This window comes from Mercurialis annua, linkage group LG5 (assembly GCF_937616625.2).
Source record: "Mercurialis annua linkage group LG5, ddMerAnnu1.2, whole genome shotgun sequence".
In the NCBI taxonomy this organism is placed as follows: Eukaryota; Viridiplantae; Streptophyta; class Magnoliopsida; order Malpighiales; family Euphorbiaceae; genus Mercurialis; species Mercurialis annua.
In genome coordinates this window covers 13,635,195-13,662,666 of record NC_065574.1, presented here as the reverse complement: position 1 = coordinate 13,662,666, position 27,472 = coordinate 13,635,195, and the positions used below count along the sequence as shown (strand labels likewise).

Genomic DNA, 27,472 nt, shown 5'->3' with positions numbered 1-27,472 from the left:
GTAAGAAACAAACGAGCATAGCTTTATCAACTATGGAAGCTGAATTCATAGCATGTTCTACAGCTGTGCAAGAAGCTGTTTGGTTAAGAAGATTTTTTGGAAATTTGGGTTTTAAAAATGAGAATGAAGGTGCTATTACACTTCATTGTGATAATCAAGCAGCAATTGCTTACACCAAAGATCCAAAATTCCATAGTAGAACCAAACACATTGATACCAAGTATAACTACGTTAGAGACATAATCGCCAAAAGAGAAGTGGTAGTACAATATATTTCTACGCATCAAATGGTAGCTGATCCCCTTACTAAACCAATTCCAAGAGATGTATTCCTTGCACATGTTAAATCTCTTGGATTGCGTAGAATTTAGATAATTGTATTTATCTATAAATATTTCGTTGAGCTTGTATTGTACTTATAAGACGTTTGCAAAAATGAGTATTATGTTTTTTCATCATTAATTATTGTTACATCATACACATCACATATGTTATTTGTTAAAAGCTCAACAAGGATGTCACACAGATTTTAGATCGGCTCACTCACACGAGCGGTCTCCTCTAGCGCTAGATGAGCGAGTGGAGATGAGATATAATGTTAGGATTATCGCCTCAAGAAAATGAGATGAGGTTATATACTATATTTATAACCGTTTTTGGATCGCCCGTATCCAAATAATCTGTGATAGCCGGATGTGATTTCTCACTATTACCTGCTAAGAGTAAGAGTTATGAGAATTCAAGTTAGGCGTTAAGAAATGACTGAACTAAGATCCTTACAATATTCTGCTTGACATCAAAGATATAAAGAATATTGTAGCGCATGATTCATACCATGTGTGCTTGGACGACCAAGAAGGTAGTGGGAGAATGATTCCCTGCTTCTTCACTGTGTGAGACCATATAAGGATAAATATTTTCTTTATGATTGTACCCTTATACTTTTTACTACTATTTACGTTTTATTCGTGGTGTTTGCTATCTTAGCTTGCTACCTATGGTTATGGATGATTCTACCTATGGAACATGTCTAGAAAAGCAACTATGTATGAAATTGTAAATTTTGAGTAAGAAAGGAAGATTTGATTCAATATGTTCATTGGCGCCAATCTTGTCATGTTTTTAAAGAAATGTGACTTGATAATGAATACACAAGTATATATGTTCTTTAACATGCTCTGTGAGGGATTAGAGTTTATCATTTCAAAAAGGATAAATCTAGGGTACTGCGAGAATAGTTATAATTTATTTTTAAGGGTAGAAGCTGTTATGTTATTCCTAACAGATGCATATCTATAAGCTCCCGAGTGCAGGTATACTCGCTAGGTCGCACGACCTGTGTACTAGTATGAAATTGTGATTATATTTTTTTGTAAGAAAATCTTGCAATGAGGTATAAGCCGTCATGTGCGAGTGGGAGATGTTGGTATATGGGTCGGGTCGCCCATGACGAATTGACCCAAACCAATTACCCAATATGAGTTTACATGGGAGAGTGTTGCAACCTTTAATGAAAGGTTGCAACTCCATGAAAGGTTGTAACTTATTGAAAAGTTACACCTATTCATGGCACCCAATTGATGTTTATATATATCATTATATTACATATCAAACAAGGTTGGTTGATCATAAATACACTCTCTAAATATACACAATAAAGATAGTACACAAGGTGGTGAATTATAAGTATTATTCATAGTAATAATACTTGGACTTAGTGACATAATCAATCATTCAAACTTGTGGAATCAACAAGAGGTACGCCTAGAACGATTCTATATTTTTTCCGCATGTTCCAACAGGATGGAATGGGGAAAGGGGTCCGAAATATAAATCCCGCATTTGTTCTTTATGTGGGCGGCTTGGAAATTTACAGTTTAGAGTTGATGGTGAGGATTTACAGAAGTACAACAGGTTGGCTAAGGAATTTCACGTTCTTCTTAGTGAGGAGAAAGTATACTAGAAGCAAAGGGAGAAACGTTTCTAGATCTCTAATGGAGATGCTTATACTCGATATTTCCATGATTTCGCTTCAGCTAGGAAGCGGTTTAATCGAGTGACAAGGTTGCGGGACGAGGAGGGCGTGTGGAGACTCAAAACACGAGGTGGACGGTATTTTTCTTAGGTACTTCGACATTTTATTTTCTGAATCTAATTGTGAGTCTATTGAGTTTGTTGATGTTGTGCCTCGTGTGTCTAATGTTGAAAATGAATTTTTAATGTCCTCTATTGTAGAGTTGGAAGTTAGGAAGGTGGCTTTTAATATGATGAGGATAAATCTCCAGGGTCGGATGGTTTTAACCCGACTTTCTTTAAATCTTATTGTAATGTGGTGGGTTATGATGTAGTTAATTTGTGTAGGTATCTCTTCGTTAAAAGTTTTTTAAAAAAGGCTTAAATGAAACTACTTTAGTTTTAATTCCTAAAATGAGTAAACCGGAGAATGTCGTTGACTTAAACTTATATTTCTCTCTAATGCGGCGTACAAAATCATTTGAAAAGTTTTGATTAATAGAAGTAAGAGTACGATGACTGAAATTATTTCTGAAAATTAGAGTGCTTTTGTTGAAAATAGGCTCATAATTGATAATTTTTTTAGGGTTAATTACATATAAAATCACCACCTTTACAAGAATTTTTAAAAATAACTCGACTTTTAAAAAGTGTCAATTCAGGGCACCACCTTTCATTTCTTTTCAAAAACAACATCGACAAATTTAGTGGCGTTTTTGCTGACGTGGCAGGCCCATCAGGTGTCCAAGTCAGCGAAATTATACCTAAAAATGTGCCAATGTTGTTTTTGAAATGAAATGAACGGTGATGTCCTGAATTGACACGTTTTAAAAGTTGAGTTATTTTTGAAAAATCGTGTAAAGGTGGTGATTTTATATGTAATTAACCCATTTTTTTATTGCATATGAAATTGGTCATTACTTGAGGTGTAAGAGAAAGGGTAAGTTGGAAATGGCGGCTCAAAAATTGACATGAGTAAAACTTATGACAGAAGTTTGATGGGTTAATTTGGTCATGTATTGTTTATCTTCAGTTAGGTGATAGGAGTATTTTACTCCTATATTTAGGGTCGATTTTACTCGGTTTTCATCATGTGTAGTATTGTTTTTATACATTATTTGGCGTTTTTACGTTTAATAGTGTTTGTTAGTGTTTCAGTGGAAATTAGGTGAAAACCGACTATTTGGGGCAAAATTATGGTGGATTGCGTGTACGAGTAAAAAGCGTAGCTTGCGGACGAAGGAATTGAAGTTCACGAACGAGATTGAGGAAAAAAGGGGTTGTTCCCGTTAGAAACAAAGGTTTCACGAACGAAAAACATGCAGAATGAGCATGAGTCCCGAACGAAAAAGCCTTGTCCCGTTCGGGACTCAAGAAGGAATCAGATCTCAAAGCTTTCGGTCTACAGTTTTTTCGAACGTGAAAGAGGCTTCCGTTCGGGAAAGAAGAAAATTGGGCATGTCACGAACGGAACTATGGCTTCCCGAACGGGAAAGAAGGAAAATACACGTGCAACAGATTTTGAGTTGGACTGAAATTCCTCCTCCAATTACAATTATAATTCCTATTACAAATTGATTTGTAATACGAATTAGAAGACTCCGGAACTTCTCCTACTATATAAAGACCTTGTACTAGACTCAATTTAGTACGTAGAATAATTTAGAATACATTAGTTTTAATTATTTTCTCTTAGATTAGCGTTTTAGTTTTCTGTTTCTCAGCAGTTTATAAGTAGTTTATAATTAGTTTCTGCAAGACGATTGTTGAAGATTTCAAGCTTAATCAAGACGATTCTTTCCGAAATTGACAACTCCGGTATTTATTGTTTAATTATGCTTTCTTCTTCATCATCCTTCTTGTTTTGTTTCAGTTTTAATATGAGTAACTAAAACCCTTGTTCGAGGGTTGATATGAACTTATAAATTGGTAATTATTTGGATTGGATGGATTAGTGTTAATTCGTGTCTTAATTATTAATCTTATTGCTTGGATTAAATTAGCTACTTAGTTCATGAGTTTGTGTTTAGTTAACTAATTGAGAGATTGTTAATTAAATAGACATAGATAATTAAGAACTTAGAGGAAAACGCCGTGAGAGCGGGTTGGAATTTAGGTAGTCGTTGAGTTTGCTTCATAATTATAATTTGATTATTTAATTCAGTTTTAATATCGTGAGAGCGAGTTAATAATTGGCTAGTTAATTAGGTTGTAATTTTATTCGGATCTTTGAGGCTTGAGAGGGCGGGATTCGGTGCTTTAGAATAGCTCGATTCACGATAAAATCACTAAAAAATCCTATTCCATAATTTTACTTATTTATTTGGGATTATCAATCCTTGAGCTTTTTAATCTTATTGTTTTAAATCATATTTTATTATTTGTTTTCAGTTTATATTAGTTTAATTAAATTACAAAACCCTATTGATTTTTCTAGCTAGCCGATTAAAGAATATTTGAAATTAGTGATTAAGTCCATTGTCTCTGTGGGATCGATACTTGGTCTTCCAAGTTATATTACTTGAGCGATATCGTACACTTGCGATTATTTGCCAACAAGTTTTTGGCGCCGTTGCCGGGGACAATTGCGTATTTAATAAATTAAGAGTATTATATTCTTGATTGTGTTAGCCTTTATTTTCTATTTTTTTTTGTGTTTATTGGATTTTACGTGGGGTGTTCTTGTTTTTGGGTGTGCAGGAAATTTGATATTTGTTGGTTTATCCTCAATTTGTTTTTGGTGTACCTATTTTGGAAAGAGTAATGGCATGGAATCAAAATTATATGCAGTACCAAAATTTTCAGTATAACTGTGAAATTTGTGGGGATTTTGGCCATACTCGAGCTGACTGTCATGTACTCTATCCAGATTGGAATGGACATGCCAACTATATGGGTGATCAATGGCAAGCTAGTGAAACTTATGGTTGGAACGATACTTGGGAGAACTTCAATGAAAATTTGAACTTTAATTCAAGTTATCACCCACATCAAAACGAATGGGATTTCAATTCCAACTTTGATAATGAACCACAACAATCACCGGATTTTCAGCAAAATTGGAATGTGGATGAAGGAAGCAAGATTGACGAATTCATTGAGGAGATGAGAACCGGTTTCCAAAATCAAGCCGCGGTCAACCACCGTCTTGAGACGCAAATTTCTCAATTGGCTATTTTGATTCAAAATATAGCTCAAGATGGTCTACCATCTACAAAAGAATCAAATATAAAAGAGCAAGTAAAAGTAATTGAGCTTCGAAGCGGAAAATCACTTGACAATCCATATGTTACGAAGGTGGTTCAAGTTGACGATGTACCGATCAATAGTGAGGATGAGATGGCTGCAATTCCATATGTCAATGCTTTAGTTGGACATCATCCAACAAAGGTACATGTAGAGGTCGAAAAAGAACAGTGTGCGGATGGCGAACTTGATACTCCGATTTTCCACCCAGTTACAACATCCATGAGCTTAAATAATGAAAGTGGAGAGCAATTTGGTATTACGGTACTCTACGAGGAATTTAATAAAACCTTTGATTTCAAAGATCCTTTCTTAGAAGGATTTTATTCCGAGTATGATGGAAATAATACTAAATATATGAATATGATTCATACTCCTCATGTTCCCTACTATAATGTACACGCATACTCTATATCATCCAAGTTTTATTCGAAGGAGCCAACAAGAAAAAAAAGGGAGAAGATGCTACCAAGACGGCTTCCTCATGTTAGGTTTTATTTTTAGCAACCTTACGCGAAGAGTCAAGCTTTAGACTCTAACTAAAGCGCACTTGGGAGGCAATCCCAAGAGGTATTATTTTCCTTTCATCTTACACTCATGTTTTTCAATTTTTTTTATTTCATTACACTGAGGACATTGCATGAAATAGTGTGAGGATGGGGGAAAAACATATCGTTTAGTTAGGATTTTTATTTATTTATTATTGTTTGTTTATTTATGTTTTCTTAGGTTTAGTTTGTTTTTTTTTATTATTATTGTTTTTCTTGTGTTTTTGTGCTTTAGTAGATTGTATTAGGGTGTTTTAGGATATTCGTAGTTTAATTCAATGTCTTGTATCGCTTTAATCTTTGTCTTGAAAGTATGAAAAAAGTGTTAGTTGATTTGGTGTTATCTTTGATTTGTCAATTTTAGATTTCCCCGAATCGATGAATGTATGAACACGACTTCTTAATTCGACAATTTATAAGTGATGCTTGCTTAATGACTTAATAATTCGTTGACATAATCCGATGAAATAAGGGTGAATTCAAAATTTAGACTTGTTCAAATCGTTGAAACATAATTGAATAACTTGATGCGGATTCATGACATGTCGATTATTTATTTTTATAGTCGTTTTTAAACGTTTGGCATAAGTAGCATAATTTTTGTAGGAATTGAGTTTATGGCATAACACTACACACTTTTGAGAGTTTTTGAGCCTAATTTCCTTGTTGTGAGTGTTGATTTCATGTTTTATTCCTAGAACTTGCTCGGTGTCCGTTTAAAGTTACACGATTGAGTTTTCAACAATTAGATGATTATGGCAATTAAGTATAACCTTTCTTTTAGACCACTAAATAGACTACCCTTATCCCTTAGATTACACCAATTTGAGCCTTAAACCTTTTTATTGTTTTTACCATATTTTACCCTTTACCGTTCTATGCTTTACCTCTTTTGTTTACCTTATCGACTTTATATATTATTTGTTATGACTATGATGAATATAGGTGATTAATAACTCGAGATTAGTGAAAAGAGAAAAGTGAACTACATTGTGCTTAAAAGATTAAGATTGCGCCTTGAAAAAGATTGAAAAAAAAAAAGAGATAAAAATTTGCAAGCAAAAGCTTCAAAAGAAAAAAATTCTAAGATTGCAAAAAGCAATGAGTAGAGCGTGAATTCAAAAAAAAAAAAAAAGAAAGTTATAAGTTCACATAAACGCAAAACCGGAGTTAGATCAACCTAGAAGTTAATAGTAGTAATAAATAGTGTATTAAGTTGATAATTAGCCTTTGTTCTATCCTTTTTACCTACCCTTTACCTTAGCCACATTACAACCCAATAAAAGACCATATGATTTTTGTTGATTACCGAATCAAGTAGCGGAGTCCGGGATTATGAGCAAGCTTATGGTGAGTATTCATGTTTTCAATTGTGAGCTTTCTTTGTTATACACCCTACTTGTTGAAATATTGATGCCATTAGCTTAGTTTTTACTAAATTGTGCTATGATTTGCCTAAGTGAAAAATTGATTATTTTCCATGTCCCGCAAGTGATAGTGAAGCTTGAAGTGTGATTCAATTTGACCTTGTACTAATGAGTTAGTAACCGTTGTTATATTGAATTATGTCATAAAATTATTATTGTTATTTGATTGCATCATTATTTAGTTGTCGGTTTTAGAAGGTTGTTTTTCATATTATTCATAGGGTCGGGGATTTCTTTGATTGATTTGTTGTTAAGTTATATGCTAAGGATTTCTAACATATTTTGTAGAGTAAGATTTATTTCTTGCTTGAGGACAAGCAAAGGTTAAGTGTGAGGAGGTTTGATAGGAGTATTTTACTCCTATATTTAGGGTCGATTTTACTCGGTTTTCATCATGTGTAGTATTGTTTTTATACATTATTTGGCGTTTTTACGTTTAATAGTGTTTGTTAGTGTTTCAGTGGAAATTAGGTGAAAACCGACTATTTGGGGCAAAATTATGGTGGATTGCGTGTACGAGTAAAAAGCGTAGCTTGCGGACGAAGGAATTGAAGTTCACGAACGAGATTGAGGAAAAAAGGGGTTGTTCCCGTTAGAAACAAAGGTTTCACGAACGAAAAACATGCAGAATGAGCATGAGTCCCGAACGAAAAAGCCTTGTCCCGTTCGGGACTCAAGAAGGAATCAGATCTCAAAGCTTTCGGTCTACAGTTTTTTCGAACGTGAAAGAGGCTTCCGTTCGGGAAAGAAGAAAATTGGGCATGTCACGAACGGAACTATGGCTTCCCGAACGGGAAAGAAGGAAAATACACGTGCAACAGATTTTGAGTTGGACTGAAATTCCTCCTCCAATTACAATTATAATTCCTATTACAAATTGATTTGTAATACGAATTAGAAGACTCCGGAACTTCTCCTACTATATAAAGACCTTGTACTAGACTCAATTTAGTACGTAGAATAATTTAGAATACATTAGTTTTAATTATTTTCTCTTAGATTAGCGTTTTAGTTTTCTGTTTCTCAGCAGTTTATAAGTAGTTTATAATTAGTTTCTGCAAGACGATTGTTGAAGATTTCAAGCTTAATCAAGACGATTCTTTCCGAAATTGACAACTCCGGTATTTATTGTTTAATTATGCTTTCTTCTTCATCATCCTTCTTGTTTTGTTTCAGTTTTAATATGAGTAACTAAAACCCTTGTTCGAGGGTTGATATGAACTTATAAATTGGTAATTATTTGGATTGGATGGATTAGTGTTAATTCGTGTCTTAATTATTAATCTTATTGCTTGGATTAAATTAGCTACTTAGTTCATGAGTTTGTGTTTAGTTAACTAATTGAGAGATTGTTAATTAAATAGACATAGATAATTAAGAACTTAGAGGAAAACGCCGTGAGAGCGGGTTGGAATTTAGGTAGTCGTTGAGTTTGCTTCATAATTATAATTTGATTATTTAATTCAGTTTTAATATCGTGAGAGCGAGTTAATAATTGGCTAGTTAATTAGGTTGTAATTTTATTCGGATCTTTGAGGCTTGAGAGGGCGGGATTCGGTGCTTTAGAATAGCTCGATTCACGATAAAATCACTAAAAAATCCTATTCCATAATTTTACTTATTTATTTGGGATTATCAATCCTTGAGCTTTTTAATCTTATTGTTTTAAATCATATTTTATTATTTGTTTTCAGTTTATATTAGTTTAATTAAATTACAAAACCCTATTGATTTTTCTAGCTAGCCGATTAAAGAATATTTGAAATTAGTGATTAAGTCCATTGTCTCTGTGGGATCGATACTTGGTCTTCCAAGTTATATTACTTGAGCGATATCGTACACTTGCGATTATTTGCCAACATTAGGTATACTAGCATTGGTGACTGTGCTAATATGGAGTCTATTATCTCGAGTAGAAGTTTGAGACAAGAAGATCTCATATCTCCATATTTTTTCATTACTTGTGAAGAAGGTCTCAGCCTTTTGCTTGCTCATGAGGAGGGGACGGGTAGAGTTCATAGGGTGGCAGATTGTAGAGGTGCTCTGTCTATTAGCTACTTATTCTTTGCGGATGATTTCTTTCTATTTTTCGCGCTTCTTTGGAGGAGATGACTGATGTGAAAAGAGTGCTTGATGTGTGATACCCCGTATTTTCAAATTTGATTTGTCGGTTTGGTTATCTGTTACAAATTGATTGTTTTCTTTCATTCGTTGTTCTTTTGCGTTTCGACATATTCTTGTTATGTTTCCGACTTGATTCTAGATTGATATATGTGGAAAGTAACACATGTGATACCTTGGTAGTATCTTTTTGAGTGTCTCAAATGTATATCTTGAGCCCTTATGTGTTCGAGGTTGATTCGATTTGTTTTTGGGTATCTATTGAAACAGTGTTCGAGTGTTTTCCAAATCTGTCATGCTTTAGTAAAACGTCCATATCTCTCAATTGCACCGTCAGATCGGGGACCCGTTCGGATATTTTGTTTCTGAGAGGATTTACTAAAATTTGGTTGGTTAAGATGGTTTTGGATGTCGCGGGCGCGACTCGGGCGCTGCTAGGTTTTTGCAAAGTCTATATTTCGACTCCTAAACCCTAAAAACGACTTATTACACTGAAAACTCTACATTTCTTCATTCTAACAAGTCCGGGTGTGATTCCATTCGTTTAGAACGTGATTTTACATTCGATTCGCAAGATCTTTTGCAATTTCTACGTTCGTGTTCTTCCCGAGTGCTTGGTTATTCGAATTGAGTTTTGTCCAGACCTATTATTATTGGTTATTTTCACTTGTTATCATCTCATACGTCACTCTAGAGTAAGCTCTACAATCATTTTCATTTTGTGATTTATTTATTGCGATTTGTGCGTAGAAGTGCAAGTTTTTAGGATTGTTGGTGATTGGAATCGTATGAGTGTTTGGTTGAGTTGTATATTCTGAATAGTGTGAATGTACTGATGGATTGTGCATGTATAATCTTATGTTTCATGAGTTGAAGGCATTTGGGTATGATTAATCAATGTTAGGGTGAATTCTAGCAATTTTATGAATTCTGTTCGAATTGATGGTTAATGGTCATGTTGGATCTATTTTGGGTTGAGATTGTATGAATATGTATGTTAGGTTGCTGATCTAAATGTTTTGGTGGATAATAAGTGCTGATATTAAATTGTATCGTTTGTTCCATATGTTATTGCATAAAATGGTGAATTTATGGTTATTGAGCATTGTAATCGCTTTATTATTTTGTCACGACTCCGTTGGTGTAATTCAGTGAGGTGGAGGTTATTTTACACCAATGAATAAGTGCCACCTCAGCGTCGTGTATGAATTTGGGAAAATGTGGAAGTTCATGCATGAAAGTGACAAAATTTAAACTGCGTGATTAAAATGAAAAAACATGTAAAGTTCGTGATTTTTTTGACATTAACACTTATTATGTTTATATAGTTTAGGATCAATGGTAACATATTTTGATTCGTTGGATGCCTAATTTGTATCGGTTGGCATGTTTAGGCAATTTATAGCGAAATTGCGTAATTGTCTGATTAAATGATTTTGGCATGAGTTTAGATCTGAGTTGTTTTGGAATATTGTATTCTTGCATGATATACTAGTGATCTAAATGAGTTTGGGAGTTTGAATCATAATTGTTTTTGTATGTGTTGACTTAGTTTGAAAACTAGCTAGTTTTACGCTAAAATATTTTGTTTATGGACTTGATGTCTTATGATGACTTAGGATTTGATTTGCCTCAATATTATTGGATATAGCATGTGCATAATCTAATCTAAGGTGTTTAGATTTGCCGATGTATGTTTAGACCCATTTCGGACTAAGTGTTACGAATGCTTTATTGGCTTGATTTTTATGCAAAGCATGTTAATGGATTCTAACTTTTTTGCTATGACATTTGTTATATCAAATGTGATTAGTAAGCACTAGGGCTGTTGTATGTTGGATGTTGGTCTATTTAAGAACGTTTATCCTTTGGGGACTTTATCGAACACTTTGTAAGCATGGTGCTATATTTGGATTTTTGTGTTGAATTTGAGTTCCCTTATTTTCTAAATTGAGATTTTGGTTTATTAAAGTGATTCTGACTTTAAACGGATTGTTTTACTTTTGCTGGATGTTTGCTTTGGGTTATACTTGGGTCGCCCAATTTGTGAGTATAGGCTTGGCAGTTGTGATAACTCAGCTTACTCACCACTTTGGTTTTAACTTGATTTATTGATTTTAACTAAGTTATTTGAAAAGGATTTCCGGATTATGTTTTCAAAGAGGGAACTCAATTTAACTTGATTACTGTATGACTTTGCCATTGGATTGAGTATGAGTGATTACTCTGTGTTTGGGTTATGCTTTGGCTTGATTTAAAGTTTTTGTTAGTCCTATGTGGTGTCTATTACTCTATAGAGTTAGGGAATGATTTCAATTATTATTTATGTTTTCTTAGACTCGTTGATTGTTCGTGCGTCAGAGTTGAACCAGGTTTAGTGCTTGCCGAGTTTTGTGTGGGATTCACAAGCAGTAAGTTTATTGTTATTTACCGCTTTATTATGTAAATTGTATATTTTATATATATATATATATATATATATATATATATATTGTATACGCAGCTTTCGAACTGTTTTTCGACATTATGGATCTGAATTGGAACGGGCTACTCAATGGGCATCATCGAGACTGCGTGCGTACCGGTATGAGCCTTTGGTATTTGAGGTAGGTTGAAGATTCGTCTCGCCTTAGTGAGGGAGCCAGTGTAAGATACGTCTCCTGAGACTCACATGATTTATTTAAGTGGCAGTCGGGGATCGGTTATGAAGATACGTCTCACCGACACGACAAATTGTTTTAGATATTTGTGGTTTAGGGTTTCAATGCTTATCCATAATGATACAATGTTTTTTTAAAATGTTTTAAAGGTTTTTCACTTAATAAATATAAAAAGTAGGATGAACTCATCTCAGTATATCTGATTCCCGTTGTTTCCCTATTTTATAGGTTTATGATTTTTTAGCATACTTGATTGATCTCCAGTTTTTACGTTTCTTTGGAGGTCTTATTTCTATTTAATAAAGATGATCAAATTATTTAACTCTTAAACTGCAGTAGTGCTAGTTTTATGTCTTTATTATATTAAACTTGTTGTTTTGTCGGATTGGTCCAACTATTGCTTCATGTTGGCAAGTTCTTAGTTTGGAGTCTTGGAGTGTTGCCGAGCATTTATTATATATTATTTATAGGAGTAATATTATAAAAATTCATAAATTTTACACGTTTTCTCAATTTAATCACGCCTTTTAAAATTTGTCATAAAAATACACCAACTTTCATTTTTTTTCCAAATCCATACACGGTGTTGAGGTGGCACTCTTCATTGATGTAATTTGTTGAGGTGAAGGTCATTTTTAACTAATGAATCAATGCTACATCACCATAATGTATGCATTTGAAAAATAAAATGAAAAATGGTGTATTTTAATGACAAGTTTTAAAAGGCGTGATTAAATTAAAAAAACGTGTAAAGCTGATGAATCCTTATGACATTAACCCTTGTTTATATTACTGCTAGACTTAGATTGGAGTCTCGGTTGCCTCCGAGCGTTGGTTTTATGCAGGTTATCTGTTTTGTATGTCATCCGCGAGACTAGTTACAGATTTCGGAGCTACCACTCCCATACCGGTCACGATCTATGAATTTGGGTCGTGACATGATAAGTACAAGAGGTTGTCGGGGGTGTGCAAAAACAGAACCGAACTAAAAATAGTCGGTTCGGTTTTAAATTATGATTTTTTTATATACTACGGTTTGGTTTGGTTTTAAGTTATATAAAATCGAAAAACAAAAAAACTGATATATTTAAATTTATTGATTTTTTTAAATACTATTATTTTTTTAAAAATAAAACTACTTCCTTTCATATTTAAGTGCGATAGTGTATAATACATTACAATTTGACTTAAATTTAATTTTTAAGTTTAATTTTTTTATTTGTTTTTTTAATTTTTTGAATTTTTATGAGTAAAACTCTAAAAACGTATTATTTTCCTATTTCGGTAAATCCAAATCGGACCGATAGTTTTTGTCTAAGTTCCGACTGGTTTTTAAATCTTTAAAAAACCGACCGGTTATGATAATTTCACTTCCGAACCGAACTAAAAACCGAATGCACAGCCCTAACTGTCGGGTCAAAAGGTAAATTTTAAAAATCCAAGATTACGTTTAGCCTGAATGTTTTAACGGAGGAAAGATTGAATATATCAGTGATATGTGTGGAAGAAGCGAGGGATAATGGTAAATATTTGTGTCTCCCTTCTTTGGTGTGAAAAAATAAATCGACTATTTTTTTCTTTCAGGGACATAGTATGGAATAAGGTGAAAGAGTGGAAATCAATTTTTTTATCAAGAGGCGGTAAGAGATCTTGATTAAAATAGCTGCCGAATCCATGGCTAATTATGTTATGAATGTCTTTTTAATTCCTTTAAGGCTATGTGAGGAGTTAGAAAAAATGCTTAATTCTTTTTAGAGACCAAGGGATTAAAAAAAAGGTATTAGTTGGGCATGATAGAATAGCCTTTGCATTCTAAAGAAGTTTGGTGGAATGAGATTTAAGAAAAATTGGGAATTCAATATTGATATGCTAGCTCGTCAAGCGTGGCGCTTTATTAGTGTGGAAGATAATTTGATGGGTACTTTTTAAGGCAAATTATTTTTCTATTTTTACTTTCCCTGAGGCAAAGTTGGTCCGAATTCTAGTTATGTTTGGCGTATCATCTTTGAAACCCAACCGGTGATGGTGAAGGGGTCTACAGTGAGGATCGCGAATGGAAAAAAATCAAAGGTGTGAGGAAGCCCGTGGTTATAGGTGAAAACAATGGGTTCGTCACTACCTCAATGCCAGGCAATCTTGCTCATGCCAAATAAGTCTCCTAGAAATGAATGGGAATGCGTAGTACGTGTGATTAGTAAAATATTTTCAGCATTCCTATTAGCAATATGAATATCGAAGATGGATGGCTTTTGAAGTTCGATAAGAAAGGTAAGTTTTCCGTTAAGAGCTGTTTTAAGGCTGTTTGTGGTGAAATTAATGGCCAACCAGATGTCTTATGGAAAAAGATTTGGAAGCTCTCGATTCCCTTACATATTCATAATTTTTTATAGCGAGTATGTGCAGGTTTTCTTTCTATGATGGAGGCACTTGCTAGTCGAAAAGTGTTCGTGTTCGATTAGTTCTCGGTGTGTGCAAATGGCGTGGATAATACAAGGCACCTGTTTTATTTACTCTCGTTATATGCTCATTGTTGGCGAGTTATAAAGGTTTCGCAGTTCTCGAAAGGTGGGTCTATGTCGAATAGGATCTCTAGGTGGTTGATGGAGTTGGAGAAAGATGAGAAAAATATGGTTGCTTTTATTTGTTAGCAGCTATGGCAAAACATGAACAATGTTGCATTGAACACAAATTTGGGCATTGTTGATTCAGTGTTGGCAGCAGCGAGTTCATAACTCTCATCATGGAAGGTTTCTCATTCGTCGGCGTTCCAACTGAGATCAGCAGATCTGTTCAAAGATGATGGTTCGGTTTAATGGCGTCCCCATTCTAGGACTGGGTAAAGGCTAATGTAGATGCAACATGTTTCTCTGGAAACAGAGGAATTGGCATAGGTATAGTTGTAAGGGACGAGAAAGGAGCTTTGATCCGAGCAAGATATATCATATTGGTAGTAATTTAAGCTTGCTATGGATTCCGGAGCAACCACTTCCGTTATTTAGCGCCGGTTGTGACAAGTGGATTCAGATCATGACACTATTGTTCGACAACTGGGAGGTCCTCGACATCTTTCGGAATTGAGGATAAAGAGATAAATGCGCTTATTTCCTGAAATTATTACATATTGTAATTTATCACTCCTAGTGATTTCATTTTCATAAAATTTAGCATTTTCGGTTTCCATAATTTTTGTACGATAATTAGGACACATATATCCTTTAGACTTCTCAAGATAACCAATAAAGTTGCAGTTTTATCCATATATATTTTTGAGCAAATTATTTTAACTCCCCTCACATATGATATAATTTACAATTTCGTCCCTCTTTTTTACAAAGCAAACGGTAGAATCCTCTACTTTTATATTCGTTGACATTTAAATCATTTTGTTTATTTCTAATGCTAGTTAATAAAGTTAAAAGACTTAATTCAAAGATTAGATTTTATTTTAGTCTTTAAACTTATTGTTAATATAAATACAAGTAATGAAATTATGTTTTTTTGAGATTTAATGACCTAACAAATTTTATTTATTTGGGAGAAAGCTAAAAAATGACCCTAATGTTGCCAACCAGGCTCTTTTTTTAATAAAATATTTATTATTATTTTTTAATTTTTTTTTAAAAAGTAAGAGAAGTAAGAAAATTAAAATAATTAAAAAATCAATGAAAATAAAAAAAATATAAATTGAATTCACTAAACCATTAAATTTCATAAAAAGATATTTTTTATTTAGACTTAAATGCACCAAGAATCACCAACTTTCGCGTGTCTTTAGTATTTAACATAATCTTTTAATTTTGGGAAAAAAGTACATGAACTTTCAAAATTTTGTAATTAAAGACACCGGCACCGTTTTGGATGCAAAACAACACCGTTTTACATAAAAACGACGCCGTTTTGGGTGTAAAATAACACTATTTTTCAACGGAAAACACACGTGGTCTTAATTGCAAAAAATTGAAAAGTTCATGTTAAATATGCCAAAATTAAAAAATTATGTTAAATATCAAAAACACGCGAAAGTTGATTTTTGGTGCATTTAAGCCTTTTATTTATATTTGTATCAAAAATAAGTTTAAAGGCTAAATTGAAATTAATGCTTCTCTTAAATCTTTTGACTTGATTAGCTAAAACCAAAAATAGACAGAAAGACTAAAATGTTAACAAAAATAACAATAAAAAACCATATCGTTTTATTTTCCAATACGAATAATAAAATTGTGAATTAGCTATATGTGAAGGTTGTCCGGATAATTTTCTCCAATTTGTATCATAGAAAAATGACAACCCTTTTCCTATAGCAATGTATGTCAAACTTGTAAGTGTATATAAACAATATATTTGAGCTCAATGTAGCTCAATACTTTAATCAAATATACAAGTGTCCAGGCAGCTTCTCTTCGTTAGGGGATTCATCGTAAAGCTTGCCGATTATTTGTTTCCCTTTAAATGATATATATGAACTAGTCAACCCGTTCGAGATTATATATTACCATTTCCTCTAGAGCTGATCGAAATGCACCTTGAGGCAGACAATTTAGATTCTGAATTGCAAGATCAGCTTTCTCTTTTGCTAGTTCTCGCGCTCTTTCCAATCCCCCGCACTGCTTCACTAACTCAATAGCTTCATCGAGCGAACCAGTTTCGCAAAATTCTGACTCGATAAGTTCTCTGAGTTTAGACTCTTTCTCTAGAGCGAAGATAACGGGTGCAGTCAGATTCCCTTTTGCCATGTCACTGCCTGCGGGCTTCCCTAGCTGCTCAGCGGACTGAGTAAAATCAAGTATGTCATCAACGACCTGAAATGATAGCCCGAGATTCCTTCCATATTCATACATTTGTTCAGAAATGTTACTGTGCACCCCACTAAAAATAGCTGCTCCTTTAGTACTAGCAGCTATTAAAGAGGCAGTTTTATAATAGCTCTTCACCAAATATTCCTCTAATTCAACATCACAGTCGAACAAACTAGATGCCTGCTTTATTTCACCACTTGCAAAATCCTTAATAACCTGCCAAGGAACCACTAGATCTGTAATGAACTACAGTTTTTAAAGAAAAAAGATAATTACTAACACTCCGTGTTGCACATAAACTTTTTGAGTTTTATATTTCAACGTTTCATTTCCATTTTTGAAAATGCATTTGAAACTCAAAAATTCTATCTTGATAGCATGTGCTAGTAAACTAATGGGTTTCACCATTTTGCATATCCGACATTTTAGTTCGATTTAGAACTCATTTTCCCCCCATAACTTTTTAGTTTCATTTGCTGACCTACCTGGCTGATAAGCTTTATGACTTCAATGTTCTCAAGATTTGCTAGGTACCATGAGGATTGAGCAAACATGAAGTCCCCGGCCAGTATTGCCACCCTTGTGCCATACAGTTGATGAATTGTTTCCTTTCCTGCAAACCATCAGATGTGAAACCAAGTGGGAAAAAAAGTAGTGACATTTCGAGTGCTATATATAGTATGATGCCATTTGTTTTACTCGTCAAGCTTTCATTCGATACAATTAAACTTAGCTACCTACCATGATAAAACTTTACGTGATTGAAAATTAGTACTCATTAGATATTTCATGTAATGCATGAATTCATCACAAATACAATTTTATTAGAAGTAGAGAACAGGACATTGAGTAATTGTCGAATCTAAACGACTCGAGAATTCCCTCACAACTTTTTTCCTATGTTGCACAAAAATGTAAATGCCGAAACAAGAAAAGTTGAAATGGAAACCGGTGAAATGATATTTTTTACAAGAATAAACTAAAAAAATATAAAGTTTTAGAGTTTTAAAAGCGTTTATGAAAATAGAAACGAAATGCTGAAACATCAAAAGTTGACAAGTTTCGTACAAGATAGCTAAAACTCGTGTTAAAACAAGAAATTAAAACTGAACTTCAAGAATCATACAACATGATGTGCAAAATAATTGAGTGACATTTTCTTGTGTAGGCTACAAGACTAAATCATTACACGGACTAAGGCATTGACCTGCTACATAGCTTCCACAATCAGCCCCCAAATAAAAAAAATCATATATAAGGATTCAGTAAGCATCTTAAATTCTTAATAATTGCATATAAACTTATAATCTATCAGCGTAAAGCAGAAGCACAAGCCTCATATTCTGATGCAAAATTGTAGTGCATGTCACTGAAAAAATATTGGAGCTTGAAACAGATCTAGACATGGCATTTTTTTTGTGACTTCTGTAATTTTCTTCCCTATTACAACAGTGGTACCAAAAAAATGTTTTAATCACTTTCTCGCTTACCTCTCCGCATGTCACTTTCATCCAACACATCATCATGTATTAAGCTTGCAGTATGAATCATTTCGATGATCTCTGCTAAACGCCGATGCTTTTGTGTAAGTTCCCTGCAGAAGAGCGTGGCAATATAAATTTTCTATTCCATTCCAAATTGTGTAAAGCACTTGTTAAACAGTCCAAATACAACTCACTTTAACCCTGCTACTTCTGCTGTGGCTCTTGCTACTAGAAATACTAAAGCCGGGCGCATCCTCTTTCCACCAGCACCAAATATCTGCTCAGCTGCTGACATTAAAACTGGATTTTCTGCACCCACAATCTAGCAAAACATCAAAATTAGAGATGTAAGAAATGGATTTGACATAGTTTGATTTGTCTACAAATGAAACTCTTATAAGCTATATCAAATTACGAAACATTTATAAGCGAGCAAAATTGGGAATAATGGAGCACCTTATAATTCACTTGCATCGACTTTTTCTGCCCAGAAAATCAAGAACCAATATGGCCTTGTTCCACTTGGACGAAAAAGGGAAGCATTGCCTACTCCTTAGTTCTTACTAAAGATATTTCCTAAACTAACTAGTGCTGAACTCAGAAAATCTTGAAGAACAAATGATATCATTTTTATCATTATTTGTCGCTAGGTGACATAAAGAAAGCACATAGTTTTCAATATTTTACAATCCTATGTTAATATGCTTAAATAAATTCTTTATAGACCAAAAAATTCCCCGTGAAAACAAAGAAAAACAAATACTAACAATGATGTACTGTCTTTATGGCTTTCTCATTATTCAGTGGCTGATTACCATACCAGGGTTTGTATGCTATTTTATACTCCCGTTAATGTCACTTTTAACTACTCACAACTAAGAGGAGAATGAGCATAGAAGAAAAGAGACAGTTTTTCTGAAGTTTACCGCTAAATCATTGCCATGTGAATGGCTATAACTATAATTGTAACATTAGCGAGGCAGTTTCTATTCCATTATTGGAGATAAAAGGTGTTTCCCCATATAATTCAAATAAGTAAATGGTAAGCCTAATATGATTGGAAATATTTCAATATAGTCAAAAGTAAACTAGAGTACAGCACGATTAATTTTTAATGGCTCCTGTAATTGAGGATATTTCTTCTAATTCTAAAATACAAGACAATGACTAAAGGCAGTTGATGAGAAATTATTACGCTCAAACAATAGAGATAAAACACAAGATCAGCTAGAGATAAATAAAGCAAACATAAGGTCCTTGGTTGTAACGGAGTGCTGCTTGTTGATGATTTTCATAGTGAACAAATGTCAAGAGAATCTAAAAAAGAATTTTCGGTATATGAAGTTATCGAGAAAAACCTATTGAATATTCTAAACAAGCGCAGTTATATCACCATATATTAATAACTATGCATTTTCAACTCGCAAAAGCCAACTTCTCGTCAAAAAGTCCTATGTCCTCCATAATGTAACAATCACTATCAGCATAAACAACAGAACTTATTGCATCTGTCAACAAGACACTACGGTTTACAGAAGCAACAGTTCAACTAGTAAAAAAATCATCAACCTCCATTTTCACTTCCATAGTAATGCTGCTACAAAATTCATACTGCAATAATTTTAGCCACAGGTCATTTAGCACTAATTGCCTTACTTCGTTTTCTGTCTTTGAATGAGAAGAAACAATTTTTCTTATTCATAAACTGAACATCTTAAGAGCAAACGTACGGTACCCACAGCTGCAGATACTAATTTCAATTCTATGAATTACAAAAAAGAATTACACTCGAATCATAAATTCATCTGAGATTTTAATGAAACAGAAAATAAAATAATGAACAATAAAATATTAAAATGATATGCTCAAGACTAAGCAATAGTAACAAATTAAGCATAGATGATAAACTGCATGGTAAAGTATAAAATTACTTTATTTTAAAGCATACAACACCAACTATTATTTAAAACACATAAATAAAATAAATATAATGAGCACTCACCAACCGGAGGTTTTGGTTGAGAGTCCGGAGATCATCAGCAACCATGTCAAACAAGTTTTTCACTATTACTTGGCCTCTTGACTTCTTCAAATTCAACAGTGTTGCAGGACCTTGAGACAATCCTGTATCTAATTACAAATTTAAAACAAAAAAGTTCTTATATTAATGTTGTTTCAATACTGAATCACTGAATTCTTGTCATGTATACAGTCATAATACTAAAAATATACTCCTAAAAATAAATTATTAATCGCACATGACTAGATATTAGTAGGAGCGTAACTGAGTCGAGTCGACCCGGGAACTACTCGAAATTTACTTGAAACAATTTGATATCAATTAAGTCAATCTCGAGTTTAAACTACTCGAATCTTTTAACGAATCGAGTTTCAGAATCCAAATACTCGACTCTACCAGCTTGCAAACCTAACCGAGTTTTAAATATTTCATATTTTTATCTATCATAACTATACAACATATTTATAATTATATCTTTATTCAAATTCTAAAACTTACTTTTAAATATTTATACATATAATCGAGTATAGCCGAGTCAAATTCAATTCTCAATTCCGAGCTCAAGCTCAAACCCGTTTCAAGTCGAGTTTCAAGCTTCGAAATTTAGAAGTAGATTACTTTACATCACTGTATAGTAAAAAAGACACTGGTGAACTGGAGCTACACTAGGACATAATAATTGTAATTAATACAAGATAGATAGCTAAAAATTGTAAAGAACCAAACATAAACGAATTCATGAAAGCCCCACCAAAAGGGAAATATTAGCCTAACATGTCAAAACAAATTATGATTAAGAAAACTTAAGAAGTACCATTAAGCATAGTGTCAGGGGTCTTGGTAGAGGAAACTCTACATCTTGCAGTGTCTCTTCTAGCAGCATAGTCTCCATGGCAGCTCCTGAAAACTGCTGACTTTGCACTATTCTTGACTGAATATCTATCTACTGAAGCATTTGAAGAACACCCACAAGCTGCTAAATCAAGTACACTCCTCCCAAAATCTAGTCTCTGACATGTCACTGACATCATTTGTCTGACCACCCAACCAAGATGACACTCAAAAGAATCACTCTTTATTGGCAAAACTTTCAATTATCCAAAAATATAGAACTGGGTTTGTTGTCAAAATATGAGTTTAAAATAATTAGTGGCTCAAAGGGTGTTTGAGATTATAAATTTGCGTTAAATGGGTACTGCAGTTATGTATTGAGTTGAGTGGATCCAATGAGACCACATAGGATTGTGTTTGATTTGGATTTGAAAGAGCGGAGACCACTCATTCTGTTTCTGGACACAGTACAGTGGAGTGTTTGTTTAGTAAAGGGCATAATTACTTAAAAACCACTCACCTTAAATATTTTTTTCGTTTATACCCTGACCTAGGAAAAAATTCATTTATACCCTGACGTATGTGTTTATGTTTCACCTCTATCCCAAAGCACTAAATTAACCTCTTTTCATTTAAAAAAAAGTTTAAAATAATCCTTCATTTAGAAAAAAATTCATTTCTAATTAAACTCTAATTAGCTTAGGTTAAAAATGAAGAACCATTTTAAACTTTTTTCTTAATGAAAAGAGGTTAATTTAGTGCTTCGGGGTAGAGATGAAACATAAATACATACGTCAGGGTATAAATGAATTTTTTCCTAAGTCATGGTATACACGAAAAAAAAGTTCAAGGTGGGTGGTTTTTAAGTAATTAAGCCCTTTAGTAAAGTGTAAGAAACGCCCTCGTATTTTGTGGGTAACAATCAGCAACTCAATTGATAAACTAGATTACTAAATACCGCCCTTTTTTATTATCCACCGCACCTACACTTTATCTTTTTGCCTTTTTTTATATTTATACAAAACTAAAACCTCTCAATTCATTCAAACTAAAAACCATATTCTACGTGGCTGTCCCCCTTCAACAGGCTGTTTCCGGCTGCGACCGGAAACGTTGCAGCCGAATTTTTAAAAAAAAAATGTATATATAATTAATTTTTTTTATAATTTTAGTTATTTTAAAAACTTAATCGATTTAATATTTACTGAATATTAGTAGTATGACTTAATATTTTTTCGTACGGCTGAATCAGAATCTATTACCGAATCTTTGTAACGCTCACCTCGAGCACATCTCAAAAACTTTCGTTTTCTCCCGTTCTTATGAGACGGAATGACTAACTCAAACCCAATCTGCATAGCAATATTCTTAGCCCAACTAATTGTTACAACATCAGTATCAAATCCATGTTCTGAAAAAAAAAACTGATCGTTGTAATCAATTACGTTTAACAATTTATGAAATTGCGTTTAACATAACTAATTACGTTTAACAATTATAAAATTGCGTTTAACATAAATAATTACGTTTAACAATTTATAAAATTATGTTTAATATAAATAATTCGTTTAACAATTTATAAATTTTTTTAAAAAAAAAATATAACCGGCAAAAAAGGAGAACGTCCCCGAGGGACGTCCCTCCAGAAGGAGGGACTTCCCACGTCCCTCCTTTTGGAGGGAATCCCATATGGGACGTCCCTCCTTGTGGAGGGATGTCCCTCCGGGACGTCCCCCTAAAATTTAAAAAAAATTATTTTTTATTTCGGAAAAACCGGAAAAATTTGTTTCCGAACGTCGATAATTGTTACCCGGCAAATTATAATCGTTGTCTGTCATTTTAATCGACTTTTTACGTATTTGTTCGAATGAGTTGGGAGAATGTTTTGGTTTTGGCTTTACTAGAAGGGCGAAAATGTCTTTTGTAGGGGCGGTGTTAAGTAAAAAGAGGCGGCGAATAGTAAAACCCTTTTAATGGCTAAACCCATTTTAGAGTCCCTAAACTAAACGATTTTGGTTCATACGATCTCTCAATTTATTTTTGGTTTATTGAGTATTTAAACGGAGATTAGTTTAAGGATCTGATGAACCAAAAAACAAAAATTTAGAGACCCAATGAAGTAAAAAATGAATGTTTAGGAACCTGAAAAAGTCAAATAGAAGTTCAATGGTCTGATGAACAAAAACCGTATAATTTAGGAATGGCTTAATCCATCTAAAATCCCCTGTACTTTACACTTTTTTTTCATAGGTTCTTATACTTCATTTTTATATTATCTGATCCTTCTACTTACCAATTTTTGGTTTTCAGGTCCTTTTTGAGTTTTTTCCAGTCTCTCTACTTATAATTTTTTTTCCTCCAGTCCCTATACTTACAATCTTTTTTTCCTCCAGTCCCTATACTTACAATCTTTTTTTTCCTCCAGTCACATAAAAGGACTGGAAAAAACTCAAAAAGGACCTGAAAAATAAAAATAGGTAAGTAGAGAAACATATAATACAAAAATAAAGTATAAGGACCTATGGAAAAAAAGGTGTAAAGTACATGGCTTTTAAATGGGTTTGGCCTTTAGGAATCCCAAAATAGGTTTAGTCATAATAAATTGGTTTTATGTTAGTATTAGGCTAAATCCATTTTGGATCCTTAAATTATGCGATTTTAATTTATGAGGTCCCTCATTTTCTATTTATTTTTTCGAATTTTTAAACTTTTTACTTTTTGGTTTATTGGATCCTTAAGTGAATCTCATTTGGTTTATTGGACCTTTAAGTAATCTCATTTGGTTCATTGGGTTTTTAAGTGTTTTTTAAGTGGATTTTCACTTAATAACTCAATGAACCAAAAAGTGAAAGTTTAAGGACCTGAGCAAATCAAATAAAAAATGAGGAGTCTGGTAAACTAAAATCGTATATTTTAGGGATCCAAAATAAGTTTAGCCTTAGTATTATATAGGAGCCACTAATTTTATAAGCATATTATTGTGAGACTCAACACATATGTTATAATTGACAATTTGATACCTTTTGCTTGAAAATTAAAACAATTTTGTATCCCACTTTCAATTATGTTAACCATTAGGAGCTTTTGTTAGTTCTATTAAAAATTTGTTACTCACTTTCAAACAATTTGGTTCTCCGCTTTCAATTATATTAACTATTTAGTACCTAATTTTCAAACGATTTGATACCTCACTTTTAATTCCGTTGACAATTTGGTATTCAAATTTAATAGAAGGTTGTAATTATTTGCATAATTAAAAATGAGATATTTAATATTTGATTTTAAATAATAGATATCAAACTACGAATTTTGACATATGTTTTCAATATATATATATATATATATATATATATATATATATATATATATATATATATATATATATATATATATATAATTGAGCTTCGAACTAAACTTTAAACACTATGGATATTTTGACAAGTTGAATTTTAGAAAATCTCTTTATGTTAAATTGATTTACAATTTCATTAAATATTTTTTGTTAATTTATAGTAACATTAATATTTATAAATTATTGAAACAACTTAATGCTCTGTTCAGTATTTGAAGTGATAAAGCTCCTGGAGCTGATGGTTAAAGCAGTCACTTCTTTAAGAAGACTTGGGATTTAATTGAGAACGATTTTTGTACTGCCATTAGAGATTTCTTTGAGACTGGGATCTTATTGAAACAGCTTAATGCTAATGTGATTACTATCATTCCCAAGACAGAAAATGTTGAGTGCTTGAGTGATTTCAGACCTATCTCCCGCTGTAATGCATCTACAAGTGCATAACCAAGATCATTTCTGCTAGATTAAGTGGATGTCTTGAGTACTTAGTAGACAAATCTCAGTCTGCTTTTGTTCATGGCAGAAAATTGGGGACAATGTTCTTTTGCTCATGAACTTGTTCACAATTATCACAGAAACAATGTAAAGAAGGATTGTGCTTTGAAGATTGATTTGAGGAAAGCTTATGATTCTATCCACTGGGACTGCATTGAGGAAATTCTTATAGGGCTTAGATTCCCTGAAGTGTTTATTAAGTGGGTCATGACTTGTGTGGGGTCTCCTTTCTACTCAGTGATGGTGAATGGGAATCCTGAAGGTTTCTTTCCTCGGAAGTGTGGCATCAGGCAAGGGGATCCTATGTCTCCTTTGCTTGTCCAAGGCTTTGAGTTTAAATTGTAACAATGATTTTGATTTCCATTCAGGGTGTAAAGATTTAAAGATCAAGCACATTAGCTTCGCTGATGACTTGTTTGTCTTTTGTAAAGGCAATCTCAGAAGTGTGAAGCAGATTGCAGATGTGCTTAAGCCTTTTAATGATGTTTCTGGCTTGCAAGTGAACAATCAGAAGAGTTGCATTTACTTCTGTGGAGTGGATAATGATGTAAAGGAGAATATTCTGAATGAACTGAGTTTCAAAGAGGGCAGCCTTCCTGTTAAATATCTTGGTGTGCCCCTTATTGGTAAAAGGCTATCTAAAGGTGACTGTCAAGGCCTTATTGAGAAGTTCACTAAAAGGATAAGCCATTGGACTGTTAGGCACCTAACCTATGCAGGTTGGTTGCAGCTTATAAATGATGTCTTATTCAGTATGCAGGTGTATTGGTGCTCCTTGTTTATCTTGCCCATTGCTGTTATTAGGGGAGTTGAAAGAATGTGCAAGAACTTCCTGTGGAAAGGGGCTGTGGATATCAAGTATGTGAATTTAGTTGCCTGGAAGTCTGTCTGTATGAAGAAAGAAGAGGGTGGTCTGGGAATTAAAGACTTAGTTCTTTGGAACAAAGTTGATGTGGTGAGACACATCTAGGATCTAATCGTAGTTAGAGAGTCCCTGTGGACCCAGTGGATTATCAAAAATAAGCTAAAAATGCTTAGCTTTTGGGGTATCACCAAGCCTTTACTGGCCAGTTGGTCTTGGAGGAACCTGGTTAAGCTAAGAGACAGGGTTAGTGATTGCTACTGTTATAAGCTAGGAGAAGGTAATATTTCTTTCTGGTATGATCCTTGGCTAGATGGAAGGGCCATAAAGGATATCTTCCCTGAGATCAATCCTATTGACAGTGATGTTCCTAGGAATGCAAAGGTTAATGATTTCTTTAGAAGAGGGCAGTGGTGTCTGCCTTTACCTATGGATGATAGTACAGAAGAGGCATGGGACTGTATCACTTCAAACTACAAAATTGTGGAAGAGCAAAAAGATTGTATTGTTTAGAAGCATAGAAAGAATGGAATTTTTACTATAAAAACTGCTTGGAGGTACTTCAGAGTAGAGAAGCAGTCTGTTTCTTGGTGGAGAAGTTTGTGGAAGGATGGTTACATTCCTAAACAGAGCTTTATAGCTTGGATTGCCCTGAGGAGAGCTTTGAGAACCAAAGATAAGTTAAAAATCTGGGGATGTACTGTAGATGACTGATGTGTCCTGTGTAATAGCAATGTGGAAACAGTAGAGCATATCTTCTTTGACTGTCCTGTTTCTAAAAGTATTCTGAGAGATGTGCTCAAAGCTTGCTGTATTAATAGAGATGTTTGCAGCTGGAGAGGAGAGTGCTCTTGGTTTAGTATGAAAGCTGTGGGAAGAGGCTGCCTGGCTAAGGTCATAAGGACTGCTTTCATTTCTACAATCTACAACATATGGAGAGGTAAGAATTGCATTGTGTTTGATAATACTGTGGTGGATGCGGTGATGATTAAGAGCTGGATCAGGTTTGATGTTATGCTAAAGATGTATGGTTATAGGAATAGCTCAGATAGTTTTATGTGTATATATCAGAATTGGTATAGATTCTGTAATTAGGGTTTGTCTGGGTTTTTTTGGCTTAACAACTTGCTTTAGCCTGTTGTGGTGGTAGTTTTTTTTGGGTGTTTTGCCCCGTTAATGCAATTGGTACCTTTTACCAAACAAAAAATATTTATAAATTATGAGATATAAAAAGTTAAAAGTTATATAAATTTTTAAAAGTCTGATGCTTACAAAGTTCCAAAACCAATTATTATGGATATTCTAATAAGTGGATGGACCACAAATTGCCAAATAGCAAATTCATTTGATTTATAATTATTTTATTAAATATTTTTTTTCTTATTATTATTAATATTAATATTTATATATTATGAAATATTATTAGCAAAAACTGCAAGTGACGTTATCGCACAAGTAATATAGTCCGGAAGTACGGATCTCACAAAAATAATGGACCTTATAAAGAGATTTTGTTTATTACTTTGATCGTTAAGCAACAAAAGGTTGAATATTTTTATGACTAAATTAAACGATTAAAAGTACCAAACTAGCAATTGAACTAAAGTAATTAAAAAA

The 27,472-nt window shown here is 33.4% G+C and overlaps 3 protein-coding genes and 1 long non-coding RNA gene across 5 annotated transcripts; 2 read left to right on the top strand and 2 right to left on the bottom strand.

Moving 5' to 3' along the window:
* Positions 1–426: 426 nt before the first annotated feature.
* LOC126679732 (uncharacterized) lies at positions 427–1,001 on the bottom strand. Its single transcript, XR_007640971.2, has 2 exons — positions 835–1,001; positions 427–713 (listed from the first exon to the last, which is right to left on the bottom strand). It is a non-coding gene; the product is annotated as an uncharacterized LOC126679732 (long non-coding RNA).
* Positions 1,002–16,185: 15,184 nt separating this feature from the next.
* On the bottom strand, positions 16,186–21,624 carry LOC126682384 (solanesyl diphosphate synthase 2, chloroplastic-like). 2 transcript variants are annotated; one of them, XM_050378040.2, is made up of 6 exons: positions 21,130–21,624; positions 20,298–20,419; positions 18,490–18,617; positions 18,302–18,405; positions 17,297–17,424; positions 16,186–17,027 (listed from the first exon to the last, which is right to left on the bottom strand). In XM_050378040.2, the coding sequence occupies exons 1-6, from the start codon at positions 21,344–21,346 to the stop codon at positions 16,479–16,481; spliced, it is 1,248 nt and encodes a 415-aa protein (XP_050233997.1). In that variant the 5' UTR covers positions 21,347–21,624; the 3' UTR covers positions 16,186–16,478. The 2 variants fall into 2 exon arrangements, with proteins under 2 accessions (XP_050233997.1, XP_050233996.1); XM_050378039.2 differs by having other exon boundaries at positions 20,298–20,425; positions 21,130–21,622.
* A 2,403-nt stretch (positions 21,625–24,027) lies between these two features.
* LOC126681507 (uncharacterized) lies at positions 24,028–25,963 on the top strand. Its single transcript, XM_050377048.1, has 4 exons — positions 24,028–24,039; positions 24,841–24,934; positions 25,022–25,255; positions 25,362–25,963. The coding sequence occupies exons 1-4, from the start codon at positions 24,028–24,030 to the stop codon at positions 25,961–25,963; spliced, it is 942 nt and encodes a 313-aa protein (XP_050233005.1).
* A 60-nt stretch (positions 25,964–26,023) lies between these two features.
* Positions 26,024–26,950, top strand: LOC126681506 (uncharacterized). Its single transcript, XM_050377047.1, has 3 exons — positions 26,024–26,362; positions 26,422–26,468; positions 26,587–26,950. The coding sequence occupies exons 1-3, from the start codon at positions 26,024–26,026 to the stop codon at positions 26,948–26,950; spliced, it is 750 nt and encodes a 249-aa protein (XP_050233004.1).
* Positions 26,951–27,472: the final 522 nt, after the last annotated feature.

Bases quoted from the DNA above. Each gene is read 5' to 3' on its own strand.
- LOC126682384 (XM_050378039.2), bottom strand. From the start codon at position 21,346: ATGATGTCAGTGACATGTCAGAGACTAGATTTTGGGAGGAGTGTACTT. The intron at 20,426-21,129 runs GTACTTCTTAAG...ATTTGTAATTAG, and splicing joins CCCTGACACTATGCTTAATG to ATACAGGATTGTCTCAAGGT. The intron at 18,406-18,489 runs GTGAGTTGTATT...GCTCTTCTGCAG, and splicing joins GCAGAAGTAGCAGGGTTAAA to GGAACTTACACAAAAGCATC.
- LOC126681507 (XM_050377048.1), top strand. The intron at 24,935-25,021 runs GTGCATAACCAA...TGTTCATGGCAG, and splicing joins CCGCTGTAATGCATCTACAA to AAAATTGGGGACAATGTTCT. The intron at 25,256-25,361 runs GTTTCTTTCCTC...ATTTCCATTCAG, and splicing joins GGTGAATGGGAATCCTGAAG to GGTGTAAAGATTTAAAGATC.
- LOC126681506 (XM_050377047.1), top strand. From the start codon at position 26,024: ATGCTTAGCTTTTGGGGTATCACCAAGCCTTTACTGGCCAGTTGGTCT. The intron at 26,363-26,421 runs GTTTAGAAGCAT...GAGGTACTTCAG, and splicing joins AAGAGCAAAAAGATTGTATT to AGTAGAGAAGCAGTCTGTTT. The intron at 26,469-26,586 runs GTTACATTCCTA...CCTGTGTAATAG, and splicing joins GAGAAGTTTGTGGAAGGATG to CAATGTGGAAACAGTAGAGC.